Source organism: Argiope bruennichi, chromosome 7, assembly GCF_947563725.1.
Source record: "Argiope bruennichi chromosome 7, qqArgBrue1.1, whole genome shotgun sequence".
In the NCBI taxonomy this organism is placed as follows: Eukaryota; Metazoa; Arthropoda; class Arachnida; order Araneae; family Araneidae; genus Argiope; species Argiope bruennichi.
The window spans coordinates 130,925,246-130,945,340 of record NC_079157.1 but is presented as its reverse complement, the minus strand read 5'-3'; the positions used below and the strand labels follow the sequence as shown (position 1 = coordinate 130,945,340).

At 31.1% G+C, this 20,095-nt stretch overlaps 1 protein-coding gene across 1 annotated transcript in view; it reads left to right on the top strand.

Moving 5' to 3' along the window:
- LOC129975170 (low-density lipoprotein receptor-related protein 8-like) overlaps window positions 1-20,095 on the top strand; it is a 66,633-nt gene that overhangs the window by 17,873 nt on the left and 28,665 nt on the right. The window contains exons 3-9 of the mRNA XM_056088138.1: window positions 5,522-5,644; window positions 6,707-6,832; window positions 9,365-9,481; window positions 10,882-11,124; window positions 14,085-14,204; window positions 16,950-17,081; window positions 18,534-18,653. Of these exons, the coding sequence (XP_055944113.1) occupies window positions 5,522-5,644; window positions 6,707-6,832; window positions 9,365-9,481; window positions 10,882-11,124; window positions 14,085-14,204; window positions 16,950-17,081; window positions 18,534-18,653 (981 nt within the window). The remainder of the gene's footprint in view (window positions 1-5,521; window positions 5,645-6,706; window positions 6,833-9,364; window positions 9,482-10,881; window positions 11,125-14,084; window positions 14,205-16,949; window positions 17,082-18,533; window positions 18,654-20,095) is intronic.

Genomic DNA, 20,095 nt, shown 5'->3' with positions numbered 1-20,095 from the left:
AAAGAATAGAATTGGATCTGAATCAAGCTAATTACTAATAATAAAGCCCTAACTAAGCTAAGTACTAATTAATAAAATTTTACTACCTTCAATTTTATGAAAAATTAAAAAAAAAATTTTAATCCATGTTTATTTCGAATCTAAACTATTTTCAGTTATGTTAAAAATGTGAAGAATTTTTAATGTGCAAAAAATGTTGAGGAATATCCACATTTCAGATCTCTCTTAATTCCAAAAACTCATTTTTGGGGTTATATCTGTCTATGAACATGAAAATCAAAAGCGTTTTGTCCTGGATGGATGAAATTGGTTTTATGGTTCTTTCATCAAATTTGTATATTTATATCACATTTGAGTGAAATCCATTCAGAAGAAATTTGTTTGTCTATTGTTTGAATATAGGTAACCACGGTTAACTACAAAACGAAAAGAGCAAGGACTCTGGACCATACCTATCAAAGGTTTGACCGTATTGTTGGTCTTTACTTTTCCAAGCATGTAAACGCAGTGACTTATATGAAAATCGATATGTGATCTTGTAACTTCATTTATAGTTTTGTGACAAATTTTGGTTTTACTTTGTCAAGAAAAAAAGTATCCAAAATACATATTCGGTTTTTCTGGAAGTTATGAAGTAACCGTATATCTTCGATTAATCGTCAAAAATCAAATGTTACTAGAATGTTTCGTAACTACTCTTCGTCATTGGCATGCGGTTAATAATATGTAAGAACATTTATATGAGAGTATGCGAAAAAGTTTCCAGTAGACCACTCCCGTTGGTTTTTTCTTTCTTTCTGTTGAATGTTTAAAATCCCCCCCTTTTTTTAAATCAACGCTTAAAAAGCAATTATTTAGATATTTGTTCTTATTAAGCCTTCATTTTTAATCAAAATGAATGCTCTTTAGCCTCCTGAAATCATTGTTCTGTTATCTTTCCTAAACACTTGAATTCCATTTCTTATAACTCAAGTATCGACTGAAGTTTACCAGAAAAAGTCGACCTTTATCAGTGCATAGGGCATAAGATCAAAATTCCAAAAATTATTTACCACCATAATATTGCTAGCATTCTTTCGACTTGAAATAATATAAATTTCTTAATGACGCATAGTTTCGCCTTATCAGGTTCAATCGAAGATATGTTTACTTTAAAAGTTTTAGAGAGAAGAAAAAAATACCAAAAGTGTTTAGTTGAGAAATCGAGAAAAAAATTAGTAAAAGAATTTGCGAGTCAAAATTCGACTGACCTTCAGATTAAAGTTGCAAATTTATCTTGAATATAAGGTTAAAAGTCTTCTTAATTTCTAAAACCTGCACTTAAGATAATTATGTTAGATATTTATATTTAGATCAGGGAAAAAAACTTTACATTTTTAGGGCTCTTGTTTTCATTAATATATTACAAATCTGCATCATAGTGCTTTAAATAATTATACAGTTTCACCTTTCTTTACGAAGATGCCTCTAAAAGTTTTCTGAACTGTAGATTCTTCAAAATGTAAGAATCTATTATCTGTAATTAACTACAATGGAAAATTCTTAAAGCGTTAATACTGATTAAAACATTTCCTTCACTGGGTCTTAAAAATCCAGGAATTATGTTGAATGCTTATATTCATTTATTAATATGCTTCTTTAATGAACGCATGATTTTGAATGTAGCCATTCAAAAGTCAAATTAATTAATAAATAGTAAGAGGAACGTAATTCATTCAGTGAACCATTGCCCAATAATAATCTTTGGTGCAAATTTCTTTAAAACACAAAATATATTCAAGTCATATTAATTTTTAAAATAAATAAATAAATCTTGATAAACATTTTTGAACTGAGAAATGATTCATCAATTTGTATTTAAAATGTTTAAACGACTTTCGAAAGAATATTTGCATCAGAAGGGAAAATTATCTCAAATAATCTTGGATCTAGACGATTAATCTTGGATTAACGATTCAAGCACTGTTCGATTAAATCGTTCGCATAAAGTCTCTCGATGCATTGGCGATGTTTTCTCTTTCCCCTACAAAAATTACCCAAACGCTCCTTTTCGTTGAATTTTGAGCCATTGAGCTACAAATCCGATATTATAAAATTTATTCAAATGTAATCTATGTCAGAAAATGTGCTTTAAAATTTTATTCTGTACAATTTTTTTTCAAATTTGAATGTAATAACAGATGCCATAAAAATAAATTGTTCAACTTCTCATCCTATCGTTTTCAAAAAGTCGCTTTATCCGTCATATTCAAAAGACATTCATATTTTGTATTGTTTAAAAATTTATACTCTTGTGGGGAAAATACCATTTCTACAGAATTAGTCTTAAACTGTTGTTAGTGAATTTAGATTTCAAATGATCGATTATCAATGCCCAAATCGTGTTCTTGATATACTGGACATTTCATCCACCAGATGTTAATTAATTTGATTTTTTAAAATCTATGAATTCATATTAAAAGATTTTCTTTAAAATTTATTAGTTAAATTAGCATTTTGCCTGAATTGAAGTTAGTATTTTGTCTGAAACAAAAATTCATCGAAAATGTCTTCGACACAAAAATTGCAGCTATAAAGAAACATTTCCTCTTCTGGCCTAAATAATTATCTTTTTCAATAAGGAATTTTAGAAACTAGAGTCATGATCCATCAAGTTTTCCTATGCTATTATCAATTTAATTATTTAAAAACTGTTAATGGTGATGAAACCGGGGAAAAAATCCTATAAACAAATGTTGTTTTCAAGCGCAAAACCAATATCATTTCTGATATAAAATGCGTAATGGATCATTCGCAACAAAAAAATCTTCGAAACATAAACTGCCTGTAATAAATTGGACTTCGGAATTTAAAATAAACAAAATTCACACAGATTACCAAAGAAACACCCAGCATGAATTGTTACACTTCGTTTACATTAAGCTTCGTGACGCTCACATGCGTCTCCTCATGTGAGAGATATCGGACGTAGACCTAACTTTTTCCCATGCCATTTTTAGCATCTGTTTGACCTTATTACTGTAGAATGGAGATCCTCTGATATTTACAATCACAACATTTAATATATTACATAATTCATCTCGGACTTGTTTTCATCTCCTTGTAACAGCCGAATCACTGCAGGAAGGACTGATCTGAGTGACGTCACAGTACGGAAGGATTTGTATACAAAACACTGTCACTAATGAAGTTACTACGCGACCTTTCAGCTACGTAGCAAACGTTACTGGTCATCAAACACTATGGGCGAATGGATTGCAGATTTTTACTGCGTAGTAATATCGAGGGTGCTGCTGTAAATATGACCTTCAACTTATTGCTTTTGATGGATGAGTAATAAGGAAGCAATAGCTTTTCATAATCTTCATTTTCTTTTTCTTTTGAATTAATTTAAGTATTCTCGAATTAAATGAGCGATTTAGATGTATTAGGGTGTCACGTAAGTAAGTTTCTTTCCTATTTCTAATATGAAATAAATGCACAATATTTACCGTTTATTTATTTTGTTACAAGAACCCTTTTGCTCTCTTCCATCAATCAGAAAGCCCCATTACGGCTTCTTTCCAAAATTGTTGTATTTTGGACAAGAGATAATCCTGTAGGGACGCATTTATTTCGCTGATGGATTTAAAACTCTTATTGCGAAGTGAATTTTTTTAAGGGCAGAAAGAAGTTTTAATCAGATGGAGCGAGATCTGGAGAGCATGCAGGAAGTGGTAAAATATCCCAATCAAACTAATCAACCCTCTCTTACGACTCATGCAATATGTGCTCTCGCATTGTCATGGTGAAAAACAACGCCTCGTCGGTTCATTCATTCTGGCCTATTTTTGCTATGGCAGCTTTTAATTGATCCAGTGGATGGCAGCATTTCGTAGAATTCATTGTTTCACCTTGAGGAAGGAGCTCGTAGAAAATGACGCCTTTCCAATCCCACCAAATGGACAAAAGAACTTTTTTGGGGTGTAGTAGAGCTTTGGTGCGACTGAAACCGATGACATAGACGACTAATAGATAAACCAGCATGTTTGTACAAGCAGTGCCAGATAAGATCATCCATAGCGAGATAAGAAAGGAACTTTTGGGACACCCTAATATAAGAAGTGGAACATTTTTTTTTATTTCTAAGTTTAATGTCAGATTTGAAAACTTCCAATCCTCACCTGAATACTTTGTGCTGTGTTGAAGAAGTTTGCTTGGTACAAGCACTTCCACTAATGATGTAATTTTTGTTTTCTAGGAACTAAATACTATAAGTATATTAATTGCCAGAAATCCCGTTTCGTAGATTTTGATAAATCTGCGTGTTTTCAGTTCCCCTCCCACCCTGAGGCATCCAAAATGATTCATTTTCGGTATCCGTGAATATCAAAAACGCCACAAAATAGAAGGATGAATCTTGGTGGAAAGATTTGTAAAAACAAAGATTTTCTAAGCAATTCTTCAACTTCTGTCGAATTCGGGACTAAATCTATTTAAATGGAAGTGTATCTGTCCACCCGCAAGTATATAAATGCGATAACGTAAGAGCTAAGCTAAAAAAAGCATCCAGAACGGTACCAATTAAATACTCTCACGATTAGAAATATTGTGCCAAAAAAAACAAAACAACAACGTAAACTACACATAAGGTTTTTAATTGTCTGAACAGCCAATACTACCGATAAATTAAAGGAGCACCAAAGGTGATTATTATTAGCAAATGAATTGAAATGAACAATATATGACGATAATTTTTAGTTCCGACTTAGTTCTTAGTGCTGATTGTACTATAGTGATTTTTATTGATGGATAACCAAGTGGGAACTTTGGTGCATGGGTGGGAACATGCAGGGATTAATCGTCAAAAAAAACTCGCCAAGGATCACACGATGGATTCAGTAAAAGTGCTAATATCACTCCAAAGGTTAATATTTCGTAACTATTTTACGCCAATGCCATACAAGGCGTTCTCTTCCTCGCCCAAGGCCCACAATGTTTTGCGGGTTGGGTTAAGATGGCGCTTTTATTTTTGAAAGTTTTCGGGAGTTGGTTGTATCCGTTTGTACTCTGTAAATGGATTAAAATGATATTGGACAGGACGCTCTCTATAATGATACAAATGCTCGCCATAACGCTCTTCTTGATTTACTTCTTCCGTTTCCAATAAGAAGGATTTTTTTTTTACACTGCTATTAAATTTCAAAAACTAGCACTTTGCTTATATGTTTTTTCTGAATTTTATCCACAATATTTTTAAGTATATTTCGCAACTATCCTTTTCCTCCTTATATTTATATCGCTTACACGCTCGCTCTTTGCGGCGGTTGTCATGCGTTGTCACTGTCATATTATGGTTGCTATAATTAAGAAGAAATTTATAAAAACAAAATACATTTTTCGGGTTACAGGTCGGAATCTCCTTTAAATTTCTTTTTAAATATTGCTTATCTATTTTATTGTTAAATCTCGTTTCTTTTTTGAAAAACGTATGTGATTAGTTTCAAACTGATTGCGACTTGATGACCGTCATTTGTTACAGAACTTCGTACGTGTTCCGAAACTGAACACAAGTGCCGTAATTCCAAGTGCGTGCCTGTCAGGTGGCTGTGCGATAATGAAGACGATTGCGGCGACAAGAGTGATGAAGATCCAAAATTGTGTCGTAAGTTTCCTTTTCGATTCATTATCATGAACTTTCAATCCTGGAAAGGAATGGACCGTGGACTTTTAGTTACCATAAGAAATTTTGATGAATAGGGTTTTTTTCATTAAACCTCCGAAAGTTTTACATGAATTTATAAACCACCACATCTTTAAAAAGACGGATTCATTAAATTTTTAATTTGCGTCCTGTTGTAGTCGCAATTTAGATAAATGCCATGTGGTAAACATGCTTTATAATATATAAATATAATTTAATATAAAAAACTTTATTAAAATGTGGAAAAGAATTGTGGCTGAACTAAAGAATACAATATAATAACCAAATTGAATTTTTCAACGGTGGTTAATTGCCAAATATGATAACTTAACTATATTCTTTACTGTTTGGCGAGTTTCCTACTGTTTGGCTCTATTTGACCTGGTCTATAAAAATGTGCGCCATATTCTTTAGTTTTACTAAAATTGCTTGGTTGCTCTCATTAGCCATAAGCAGTGTGAGTTTTCATCTTCCATTTCCTGAAGAAATTTCTCTATAGAAGCGACTTCCTCGTTTGTAATTGTAGGATTTTAATTTTTGTAAGGAATTATTAGTGGGTTGCTTCTTAAATTTTCTTTTAACGTTCAACTTATAATATAAATATTCATATCGATGTGCAAACCCTAAGATAAGATGAGAATGCAAAATGGACATATGTATTTTGAATACCTGAACAGAAACCAATCCAATGCAGCAGAATCTCAGTTCCGGGGCGATTCGATTCCACGGAAGATCTGTTACATAGGCAGGCTTAGTGTAGATGAAAGTAAAGCTATCTTCCATTAGTGCAAGGTGGGATATTAGACCAGGCGGAGTCCTTGCCATCTTACCAAGGTTCAAAATAATGAAACTTACCTTATAGTAATTTTAAGACATCAATCGGAAATATTAAACTCCTTTGAGAATAAAGTCATTTAATTTTCATCTGTATTCATAGTTGGTAACTTAAGATAAAAAAAAATTATTTCTTTAAATAAAACTTCTGTTTTTGTTTGCTTGTTTTTTTTGAAATCTTCATTTTAGAAAATAAGACATGTGCTCCTGACCAATTCAGTTGTGGGAGCTCTTCAGGGCTCTGCATTCCGGTCACTTGGAGGTGCGATGGCCAGCAGGACTGCGCTGATGGATCCGATGAAAAAGATGAATGTCGTGAGTATATTTAAATGTTTTCTTCTCTTGGAAAAGGAAACTAACAACTGAAAAGAAAAGCTTAAAATCTCATTTATGACGATCTGAGAAAAAAAATCATTGAATCATTTTTATATTTCTAAATGCGAAGCACAGATAAAAAAAAAAGGTACTGTATTTGACTTCCGCATTTTGATGAATATCCTCCCAGAATGTGAAAAAAAAAAAAAAACCATTATTACTGCTCCCGATCTAATCGTTACAAAATTCAAACTCGATATTTTGACAAATCTCCAAGTTTTAGACCTCCTGAGTTCGAAAAACGCATATTTTTTTTGGAATTATGTCTGTCTGTTTCTGCGTTAGTCAATCTGTCTATGATAAGGATAATTAAAAAATTATTTGAGCTAGAGGAGGAATATTGGTATATGGCTTTTACACCAAATGCGTAGATTTCTATCAAATTTTGAGCAAAATCCTTTCAGAATAAGTCTGTCTGTAAGGCTGTTCAAATATTAATAAACGCGATAATTATCAAAAGTAGAGAGCTAGATAGCTCAAATTCGGCACACAAATTTAACATCTATAGAGTGGACATCAAATCTGAGCCAAATCCATCAAGAGGCTGTCCGTCTGTAGATCTAAAATTTCATAAACACGTAAAGGCGATCATTCAAAACGCAGTAGCTTAATTATATTAAATCTGGTATGTGATTTTGTAACTACAATTGCAGTTCTATGTCAAATTTTATTTCAGTCGTTTGAAAAAGATGTGTATAAAGCAAATATTCCACTTTCGGATATTAATAATCGCCAAAAAATTCGCCAAGAATCACACGATATATGCAGTCATTCAAGGTGTTCTTTGACTTATCAGGTCAGTAATTTCTTGTGGGGTGTGGGGGATAACACTTTACTGAGAGAACATGCAAGAAACTGTTGGGAAGATCACTGCCGGTTATTAGAATTACATTTGTCTATGTATGAACTCAGAAGTAAAGACAACTATTCTGATGAAATTTGGAGTATGTTAAGATCAAAATTCTAGATTTCAATCAGAATTTGGATGAAATATATCTGTCTTTATGCATGATTTAATTTTTTCGTCCAAATTGTATCGAACCTTGGGCCAGATCTTATTATCTGCCCATCTGTATATTCCCATGCTTGTAAATGCAAAAAAAAAAAAAAAAAAAAATCTTTAATATAGAGACTTACTGTTCGCTTCAGGATCCCGAGACTAGCAGTTTTCGGTGATTGTACTACACTAAAGGGTGGTATGCAGAAAAATGTGCAGTTATTTATGTGCCTGCTGATTCCGCGAATAATCTAGGCTTAGCATATCCTTTCATCTTTCCTCTCACCCCTTTTTTGTCGAAATAAACGCTTCCTGACTCATGTGAAAAAGAGAGGAGGATTTCCGAATCCGAGAATCAATAGCAGATGAATGAAATTTCGTATATAGACTTGTTATCAAAAGTATAGATTTGTATCAAATTTTGTTTCAACCAGGTGTTAAAGAAGCTATGTAAAATGCTTACTCAATCGTCTGATAAGTTTTGTATCTTGAAGTGTATTTTCCTACGCTATACTTTAAGAACAAAATCTGTCTGCTGTCAGTATATAAGAAAGATGAAGAAAAGGCATTACTACGGGCTTAAATTAATATCATTTTATGAGAAAATTGCAGTACCCGCACAACGTTGTCCGTGGCATAACATCCAAGAGAGAAAATTAGCATTAAACATAAGTTTAGCTTCCACCCGATATGACATGGGCATGTCATGCAACATCAAACATAAAATATATTTAGAAATCACCAAAAATAACTACAAAAACATTTCTTATAGCACACATTCAGAAATATTTAGACTGTTAAAAAGATAAAAAATATGATCTGTTCATAAACAATTCACTAAAAATATACAATAGAAAAGATGTTTTAAAATTTAAAAAATATACAAATAAGTCATTGTACCTACTATTCCACACTTGTTTATCAACTCTATATAATCTGATATGAGAATAAAATTCAATTTGCTGCATAATATTTCCTTATAAACTATATTGGCTGATTTACCTCTTGGTGCCAAGACAAAAAAATTTTGTTTGGATGTAACTCTAGAAAGTATCACATAATGTTGTCAATGAGAAAGAAATTCTTCGCTTAAGTCAATTCCAGCAGTGTGAAATGTTTGTGCTTGGACTTTATTTATTGTCATGGTGAAACAGAGCCTAACTGGGAAAACTTTTTTTATATATGACTTCAAAATACTAAAACGTTCCCCAATAAATTCCCTACAAAAAGGTACAAATATCTCCAATATCAGTTAAGTATTTCTCCAGTTTTTCTCTTTCAAACATATACACGCTTTCAGGTGACTTCATTTTATACTATGTATAGATATTTGTTTAATCATTTTTAATTCATGTGAAAATCATCAATCATAGTATAATTTTTTCCCCTGATTAAGGGAAAAGGTTCAATTTTTACTAACATAGTTTATCTTTCATTAATACTTATATTTAATTATAATTCTTTTTTATTTACAGGTCAAATAACGTGCACAGAAGAGGAATTTACATGTGATAACAATAAGTGCATCACTCATCGCTGGGTCTGCGATCAAGATAACGATTGCGGTGACTTCAGTGACGAGAAAAATTGCCGTAAGGATTCATTTGCTTTCTTTCCATTTAGTTTGTATTAGTGATAGATTTTAATAGATATTCTTTGTAATTTCCGGACTTCTGAAGTCAACGAACAGGCATTCTCATATTGCCAGCCTACATTTTTGTAAAAAAAATTTCCACCAAGAGGAGAGACAAGCAAGAGCAATAAAGAAGAAATAATGAATGCTATAAATGTCTTGTCTTTTTCAAATTTAAAAGAAATCTAGGCTTTGGCTGACGGCTATGTAATTTTTCAGAAGAATGATGTAAAAATCATGTGTCATGTATTCAGGAAAGATATTAATTTTAGTAAACCGTCAAAATCCTGTGAGCAAACTAAATAGTTGTTTACCCATCTTCTGTCTGTGAAACTGGAGATTTCGATCAAAGAAAAATGATGCAACCAGAATCCATGACAGAAATAATAAAGAGAGAGAGAGAGAGAGAGAGAGACAAAAAATAAAGAAAAGTTCTTCAAAAAGCTCAAAACGAAATTTTAGTTCTATCATACAACTGCCATTAATATTATGTCTTTGATTTGGATTCATTTTACTTTTACTCGCACATTGTACATTTGAATTTATCTCATATTACTGCAATGTCTTGATTTATTTTAAGAAGCATTGTTTTCGCTTTTTAACTTACAAAACAACCTATTGGATTATTCTCATTTTTCATAATTCAAATGAGGATTTCGCGCATTTATTTGTACTTTTCCTCAAAATTTCATGTGTAAAATTTTTGTGAGATTTCGAAGTTTCTATGACATGTCGAAAAGTACAGTTCGTGAACGTTGGAATAAAAATTTCTTTTAGGTTAAAGTTACTTCAACCAAATAATTTGGAATTTGGAGGTTTAAAAAGACTAATTTTTCAAAAGTTAATGGCATTGGGTATCAATTCAACTACAAAATTTTGTTTCAGTTTCTTATTTTATCATTAAATTAATTTCAAAGTTATCTGAAATTAATTCATTTAAAAATGTCAGAGAAATAAGATTTGAAATTCTTTTTAATGTTTCAATGATCTTTGCATGCAATTCTCATTTGTAAATTTTCGATAATGGAATTTATTTAGATTTTCCTACTTTAATCTAGGAACTTAAAGAAAAAAAAATTGTATTATTTTTTCCCCAACACTGTAATTTTTATTATCCCTGATTTTGAAATTATTTTTGTTAACTTTTCTCTGTTAAAATCTATTCAAACATATAAATGCATTTGTTATTTTATTTTTTCCCACAATTGTCATGTGAAGAGGTGGAGAACCTTTGAGTTCAAACACTCCCTTAACCATCACTCAAATCGGAAATTATTTTATTTTAATGTAGTTTTAGATTAGAAAAAAAAGTTATTTTGTTAAAATGCATTTATATTTATTACTCTTTCTTCTTTTCAGCCAATGTAACCTGCTCTTCGTCCGAGTTCATGTGCGTGAACGGTAAATGCATTCCGGAACGCTGGCGCTGTGACGGGGATGTGGACTGTTTGGATGGTTCGGACGAATTGACCTGTCCGAAGCAAACTTTGCGCTCCCCTTGCAGATCCAATGAGTTCATGTGCAGGTCCAGAGATTGCATTCACCTCGATTGGGTGTGTGATGGCGATGCCGATTGCTCCGACAGATCAGATGAGCAAAATTGTAAGTATCTTGACTCCGCTGATGGTGTCTGTGTAAAGTAAAAGTCGTTGTTGTTGCTTATGGCTCTTGCCATAGACAATGACTTCACAAATTTTTCATACACAAGCCTACGAAGTCAGCGAATTTAAGCCGCGTTTTACCGTCCCTTGTTTCAGTAGCGCCAAGAATACGTTCTTGCTACTCATGCGTCACAGCCCTTTCACGGTGCGGACTTCATTCATGCATTTCATTCACGGATCGTAATTTTGACCTGAATCAAAGAAATATAATCTCTCATCCAGTACCACCAGTGGTATTGTCTCGACTTGGAGGACTTTGCGGCTATGACTTATTTATGCATGCACCAGCCACCCTGTGCATGGTGAGTCTTTGAACGATGGGCTTCGAACTCGCAACCCAAGCGATACGAATCTAATACTCTACCAATCAGACTATCCCAGTCTTCTAAAAGTCGCGCAGAAATATATCATTGAACCCTTCTTTCCTTCCGAAACTTTGTATTCCAGAAATGTAAGAATAGTTACATTTTGTCAACTAAAAACATTTAAAAAGCTTCTGTCTTAGTAAGGATTTTGTAGTAAATAGCAAAATAACTTTTGATCATTTATCACTAAGTTATGAATAACTGAACTCACAAGCAAGCAATTCAAATTTATCTCTTGTCAAACTGATTATTTAAAAAGTGAATACAGTAACTAAGGCCAACAAAGTCTTATTGGGTTAGGATGGCTGAAGTACTACAATCTGAAAGTTGGGAATTTATTCTGAGGCTGTGGTCTTAACCAGCATTATTCCAAACTGATAGTCCGATGAGCACTTTTGCAATATTGGCTGCTAGAGGGTTTTACATGCTCATATGCGAAGCATAAATGAAATACTGAAATCGTCAAAAAAATTCGAACTCGAGATTTTGACGAATCTCCACTTTAGATTTACCTGAGTTAAAAAACTCATTTGGGGGGGGGGGTGCATTATTCCTGTCTGTCTGTCTGCTTATGATAAAGATAACTCAGAAACGCTTTAAACTAGACAGATAAAAAGTGATGTACAGTCTTCGTACCAAATTTGTAGATTCCTATCAAATTTTGAGCAAACTCCGGTCAGAAAAGATCTGTCTGTCTGCCTGTTCGATTTTAAGTTAATACAATAACTACAAAATGAAGAGATCTATATTGTATACACTTGTCGATTACACATCTATATTGTAAACGCTTGTCGAATTTTGAGCCAAATCAACAAGAGGTTGACCGTCTGTCGGTCTGTTCTTTCAGAAGCATATAAACTCGATAACTCAAAAATGCAGTGACTTGAATATATCCAATTTGATATGTGACTTTGTGACTGCAAGTATAGATCTGTTGAAATTTTTACTTCAATCTGAAAGGAAGAATGCCTCTAAAACACAAATATAATTATTGGATACTATTAACCGCATACCAGGAGTTAAAAGCTCAAAAAAAAAAAAAAAAAAAATTCGCCAAGAGTCACACGATTGATACAATAACACTAAATTTACGCCAAAGGCTAATATTTCGTAGCTATTTCACACCAATGCAATACATGACATTCTCTGGGATAACACCTTTATTAGCGAATATGCGAGAAAATTTTGTAGAGACCACTCCCGTTGGCTTTCTTTCTTTTCATCCAAGCGAATCTTGAATGAAACAATAAGCACACTACTTCCTAAAATTTTATAGGAAGTCAATCTTTGTCTCCATATGCTGTAAGTAAAGTGATATTTTACTTACTCCCTAGTCGCTTCAATGAACAGAAATTCCTTTTCTTCCCGTTTATCATGAGTCCTGGACTTGAAGGTTCTGCTAAACGAAGTGGAATCCATCACAGTGGCATGGCTATGGGATTGGCTTATAGAGGCCCCGGACACAAGTCTCAAAGGGTCAAAAATTTAGTTGTTTAAGTCACTTTTTAAAGTAAAATATACGAAAAACCAAAAAAAAAAATAATAATCGTAAATACATCAAAATAGTTATTTTGTATTTTGAATTGGAAGAAGTGACCAGCACATGGCAAATAAGTTTGTCTCTTTTTTCTTGCAGCATGCTGCATCACTTCATGCATTACGTTGTCACTCATGTTCCCTCATGCATGTTAGGGTACTACAAATGTATAATAACATATACTTGTTCTGTGCTGACTATTATTACATCATTTTTCTGTACGTTAAAGCCATTGGTATACAAAAAACTATTAAGACTCATTTGAACTATTTAATTTATTATTTATAGTTAATTATTATTTATAGAAAATTATTTACTTAACTGAAATTCTCTAAGTGTATCGACTGTTAGAAATATTGCAAGTTTCATCTTTAGATTGGATTTTTTTTAACGCTACTGAAATGAACTTGTGTAGAAAAATAAGAGGAGTATGAAAAGATTTGCTGTCATCTTTTAGATCTGTTATGGGAATTCATTTGACATCAGAGATTTTAGTTTTTTAAATAACTATTATAAGCTGAATTCCCTTTTGAATGCTATTAACGAGTGTGTCATTTCCGGATTTTTGTTGTTACTTTGGGAACTTGTCAAAATTTTTGAGTAAAATCGGCTTGGGAAAGTTCTCTGACTGTAAAATAAGTCGTAAATAGAAAAAAATAACCTCCGAGTTGTATTTAGAAATCTCTGCTTTATTTGTAAAAATTGAAAAAACAAAGGTTAGTAAGAAAATTGTAAGAAATCAATATTTTAAATTTTCTGCATTAAATATACTTTCTTGGATTGAATTTACTTACGAATTCTTTTGTTATAACTCCTTATCTCATTCTAAGAATTTTTTTCCATGTAAAAAGATATGTTTAATTGAACGATTTAGAAATTAATGATTAGACTTTAATGAAAGTGTGCATATTTGTGTTTTAATTTATTATGAAGAAATGTCTGTACAAATTATTTTCATTATTATTTGATTAAAAACAAAATATTATTTCTTCTCATTAGGCACTATTACTTGCCGTAATGATCAATTCCACTGTAAAAACAATCACTGCATTGCGGGCACGTTACAGTGTGATGGGAAAAAAGATTGCACCGATGGTTCTGATGAACTAGATTGCCTTTGTAAGTATTTCGTTCATATTTTGTTCATCTTTATAGATGTATGGTTTCTGTTTGTTACTCAGTTTATTATTTATTCAATTGAAAAATAATACCAGTGATCATTTTAAGGTTGGTTGACTAGATGAAAAGTCGATTTTTTTTTTCTGAGAAAATATGGATTTTTTAATTTAATATTCTTATTGTTTGAACAGTTTTCTATATAAAAACGTTTGAATTTTGTAAGTCCATTTTTTGGGAAGTTGACACTGATTTCTAAATTTTCATTTATATACACTTTAATGCTATTTCACATCTTTAAATATTGTTTTCACAAAGTTCAATCTTTGGTAGAATTTTCTTACGAAAAACCTTATATATTAAAATCTAATGTATACTTTTTGGTTCAAATTCGGCATATTAATTTTCCAATATGATGTTTAGTTCCTGAATTAGAGAATAAGTAATCTATTCATTTAGAAATATTCTATAGTTGTTTTAATGTTTTATAATAAGGGGAAAAAATTGAAAATTTCAATTTATTTTTCAGTCAAACTACCAGTATTTAAAGGATGGATAGAAATGCAGCTTATTTTTTAATTCAGGAAGTGGGAATATATTTCTTAATCTATCTGCAAAATTCTAAGCAAGTTGTTTGGTAAATCTCTAAACTGAAAGATATTTGATTTATACCCCTTTTTAGCCTCTCCCCCCAATTGTTGAAAACCTTTTGTCATTTAACTGATTTATATTCCTAACTATTTTAAATATTTTACTTTTTAACTATTTAGTTAATAAACAATTATTAACTATTTCTTTGATGGTCACGTAATTTCCAATTATTAAATTGCAAGAAAAAAAATGAAATTTAATTGAATGAAGTACTTTAGCAGGAAAGATTAATCTCCAAAAGTTTTTTTAAAATCATTTGTAGTTAAAAGTATTAAATATACTTTTGTACTATTCCGAATTCTATTTTATGATAACGCTGCTTTATTTCAATGTGATAAAGAGAAAGACATTTGCTGTATTTTTTATTGTCTTTCATACCTTTTAAGATGTATTTTACTGCCATTCTCGACAGGATGTAATAATTTGATGAAATAACAATTGTGATTTTGGTAGCATAAACAGGGCTGAGCTCTCAGTCGATTTCACCAATTGCTCCCAATAGGCTCTACAGAGAGCTACAAAAGAAAATGTATTAGAATTTATTCATATTAATATAGTTTTCATTATAGAACGCTATGCGCTTTTACCTGTTATATTTTCATGTTTTTAAATGCGAAAGCGAATTAATGTTTCCAATTTTTTAACACTGGCTAATTGTCTTTCCCTATCAAACTACTTTATTATAATAAAATAAATAAATAAATAAAACTGTAACTGTATTGGAAGAATAACTGCATTATTAATAAGTTATGTCATTTCTATATGCATAATTATTTGCATTTCTATATGCAAATAATTTAGAAAGAAAGGATCATTTTTGTTTAAGTTTGAATAATTAAAAAGAATTGGAATAATTTAACAAAGGTATTAAATTGTAATTAATGAAATAACACTTTTAATTTTGTTATTACTTGTTACTGCGTCATGGTATTTTACATTGTTTCATATACTTTTAAATCTGAGAAAATATAAATTATTCTAAAGTTATTTTCCACAGCAAATGTGTGTGTGTGTGTGTGTGTGTGTGTGTGTGTGTGTGTGTGTGTGTGTGTGTGTGTGTGTGTGTGTGTGTGTGTGTGTGTGTGTGTGTGTGTGTTTGTGTGTTTGTGTGTGTGTGTGTGTGTGTGTGTGTGTTTGTGTGTGTGTGTGTGTGTGTGTGTGTGTGTGTGTGTGTGTGTGTGTGTGTGTGTGTGTGTGTGTGTGTGTGTGTGTGTGTGTGTGTGTGTGTGTGTGTCATCATTTGAATTCTCTCAAAAGAAAATTAATCAAAATACACATAATAAACACTTCAATGAGTTCAAAAAAAATTTTAATAAAAATGATTTCATAATTAACTTTTATAATAAAAAACAAAGTGCCTGAGAAATTTTGGATATTTTACAAAATAATGTAAAACAAAAACTGAAGTACAAAAACAAAAGTTCTTTAATTGCATACACTGAAATTATTGAAGTTAATAAACCTCAGTGTGAGATTTTTTGACAACTCACACTGTATTCAAACCATACTCGGTTACACACTATGCAGTTTCAAGCGTTTGAGGAGTTATGGATTGAATAGCAACTTTGATACGTTATTTTAAACCTTGCAAATTATTGCAAAGCAATCTTGCCATAATCTAAAATGAAAAAATTCTAAGAAAATTAATTTTGGAAATCATACTATATGATTACTAAGTAAAAGTTTCTTGTTAAATCATTATTAGGTTCATATGGAGCGCCATATCATTAACATGGCTCATAACTTTCTCAGTTAACTAAGAGCTCTTTTACCTATTTCTTTCTGACATTTAATTGCAAATGCCAGAAAGAAGTAGCTGTTATTTTCTGCCATTTATTAGATTCTAAGTAATAACAATGTTGTGAAATAAAACATTATGAGCCATGTTAATAATATATAACATTTAAGAATCTCCATTGCTCCTTATTTTTCTTCCATATAATTTTTTAATATAACCGAAAATTGCCAGACATTACGGATTAAAAAAAAGGTTTTTTAAATTTATTTTATAAGTTACTTTTAAACTAAGCCTTCTTATGTTTTTATGTGTAGCTGAATAATATATAAAAAAGCCTTTTTACGCCATTTTTTTTTCAGCTTTGCTTCCTCAGGCTTGTGATCTTGCTACTCAATTTGATTGTGGTGAAAAGCACTGTGTTGCTTTAGAGCTTGTATGCAATGGGAAGAATGACTGTGGAGAATGGGAGGACGAACCTCATGGAAAATGTTGTAAGTAGATACTTTATTTTTTTTAACTTATCATCTTGAATACTTTCTTCAGGGAGTGACTTAGGCTAATTGGGGCCCGGGCAAAAACTTCTTTGCCCCCCCCTCTGCTTCACTACTTCAGTAATGAAGAACCAATTCATTACTGAAGAGGAAGAAAACGTAAAATAAACTTTCTATTCGATTTGAGGGCCCCCTCTGATGTGAGGGCCCGGGGCGACTGCCCTGTATGCCCCTGACCTTAGTCAGGCTCTGACTTTCCTCTCGACTTTGTTGCTGGCCGTACAACTAAGCTATAATAGCATGGAATTCCACCGCAGTATATAAACAACTCTTCTTCTTTGGTTTCTTGAATTAAACTGAAGAGAGGACTGTTGTCAAGGTGATTATTTGTTGAACGCGCTTCTGATACCAAGCATATTTATAATACGCCGCAATTTAGATAATTAATAAATAGATATTTGCGAAATGTACAAAATCAGTCAAGGCCACACGCAGTAAATGGAATTGATCTTAAATAGGAGAAAAGGATTAGAAGAATGATAGCAAAAATTTATAATTGTTACTTGCTTGAGTATGGTTTTGTTTTGTTTTTGGGTTGATTTGTTTAATAATCATATTACTAGATTTTTAATTTATTAATTTTTCGAATTCATATAATCATACAGTGAATCAGATGACTACTTTGCATCTTCTTCAGGATCAAATATGCTGAATGTTGTGGTTTTTCCTTTTAGTAATTTATATTTTTTATTGTGTTGCTGCACTGTACCCACTGGTGAGCAGAAAAAAGATGGGACTGGGAAAGAAAATCTCTTTTAAGATTATCTTGGGAATGAGGGATTAATGAAAATTAAGTTCTGATGCATTCAAAAGCCTCCTCATGTTTTTCTTAGATATAATTATAAAATCTGAATAACATCAGAATATGAACAGATTTATTTATTTTCAGCAAGAAACGGTTGAAAAAAAAACATTAGATATTTTTTTTAAATGCTTGATTTTTTTTCTTATTCTTAATTATATATAATTTTATGGCACATTCATTACATACTATAGAATTTTCTTATAAGGTGTAAAAATTGCCATTTGCCAAAATGATAATTTCCTCATCTGCCTTACTGATTAAAAAAAGTCTTTAATTTGTGTATTCAAAGCTTATTATTTTTTTGTGAATATTTTAAATTGTGATATCACATCATAAATTTAAATTAAGTACCAAAAAAATTAAAAATGTAACAAAGGTTTTTGACTGTTAAAATTCTCATTTAATTAATTTTCTGGTTAATTAAATTTTAATATGATATTGCTATTTTGTATATGTTTATGCATCAGTTAAATATTTGTTTTTTTAGTATACATGAATAAATTGAACTTTTTCTTAATTGTTGTTATTTGTTTAAAATTCTGATTTAGAATGACATTAACTAATTTTTTCTTCAAAAAATATTTTAGTCATCAATGAGTGCAATATAAATAATGGAGGCTGTTCTCAAAAATGTGTAGATGACATAGTTGGTTTCCACTGTGATTGTTTTAGTGGTTACAAACTGTCAGATAACCAGACATGTGAAGGTAAGGAAGGTTATAATTAAATAATTGGTGTTTTTATTTTTCTAATCTTTTAGTATTTTCTTCTAAATTTTATGTATTATTTCATATATATATCTTTTGGTTGATATGGATCAAATTTCAAATATTACATACTGAGATATTAGCTAGCAGTATATATATATATATATATATATATATGTAATGATATTTTAATTCTAATTTCAATTTAATTAATTTCCAAGATTTTATCTTAATTTAGCCTACAGTAACTTCATTCTAAAAAATGTTCTCTTATTTCGTGATCCAATTCCACTTTTTCTACTTAATTAATTCAAGAGAAGCTTTATAAAATTGCTGAATCAGTTAAACGCCAACACATTCACACGCTCTGCGTGAAGGGATAGACAAATGTCCAGTAAGCACATTCTTTTTAAAAGATCCCTGTGTTTCCCTTACTTGTTATTGAAATGTGTCAGAAATCCCCACCAGAATCTTATTAATATATTAGCACTATGAAGAAATATTTTCCCTGTCAAAATCTCAGGTTATATAAGACGAGGGATGATTTATTTCGCTCTTCTTTTTAGACTTCCGCTTTTGTGCCACACTGTGGCGGACATGCCATGTCCGCATCTCTGCTTGTGAATAATTATGCTTTCCCGATGGATTAAAAAGAATTTTAAAATGTAAAAAGTCTTTTCACTGTCTTCAAAACTGCATCCTGCTTCACATAAAATGATGCTTACACACACACACATATATATAATGACTTCAAATATAGAGATCTTTTAATAATATTGGAATCCAATAATTTTATATTTGGAATCTTCATTTATTCATAAACGTGCTTTAAAAAAACTCTTTGTAAGATATTTTGAGAAAGTACAAATCATGGCCATTGTTAATTCTATTAGCACAAAATACCCAACAACATTATGATGATATCTTTTTTATACTGTCTAACACTCAGAATTTGATGGATACATATTACAATACCTTTTACTAATTGGAACTATATAATGTGAAAAAAAATATTATAGACTAGTGTTCAAGTATGGAAGAGAGTATTAAAAATCCACAGTGAGCTTAAAAACTTTTGAAAATAGAATTCTTGCATTTTTTTTTTTTTTATCAATTCAATAATTTATTGATTAAAGAATCCTGGCAAATTGCCTGCCTCTTTAAGTTAAAATGTTTTATTGTTGAAATTAAGTGTAATAAAAAATTCATTTTAATAGCTAAATAAATTGAATTTATCTTATGCATCCATACAAAAGATTTAGTTCTTTACTATTTTATTACTATATTTGTCCAGATTTCCTTCAGTATGAATTTGTGCAAGAGCTAATGTTATACATTACCTAATTATTTATATTGACAATTTCAATAAACTTCAAATTGTTCTAGTGTAACAACATAACCTTAACATTTTTTTAAAATTTTCTTTTTAATTTATAACATAC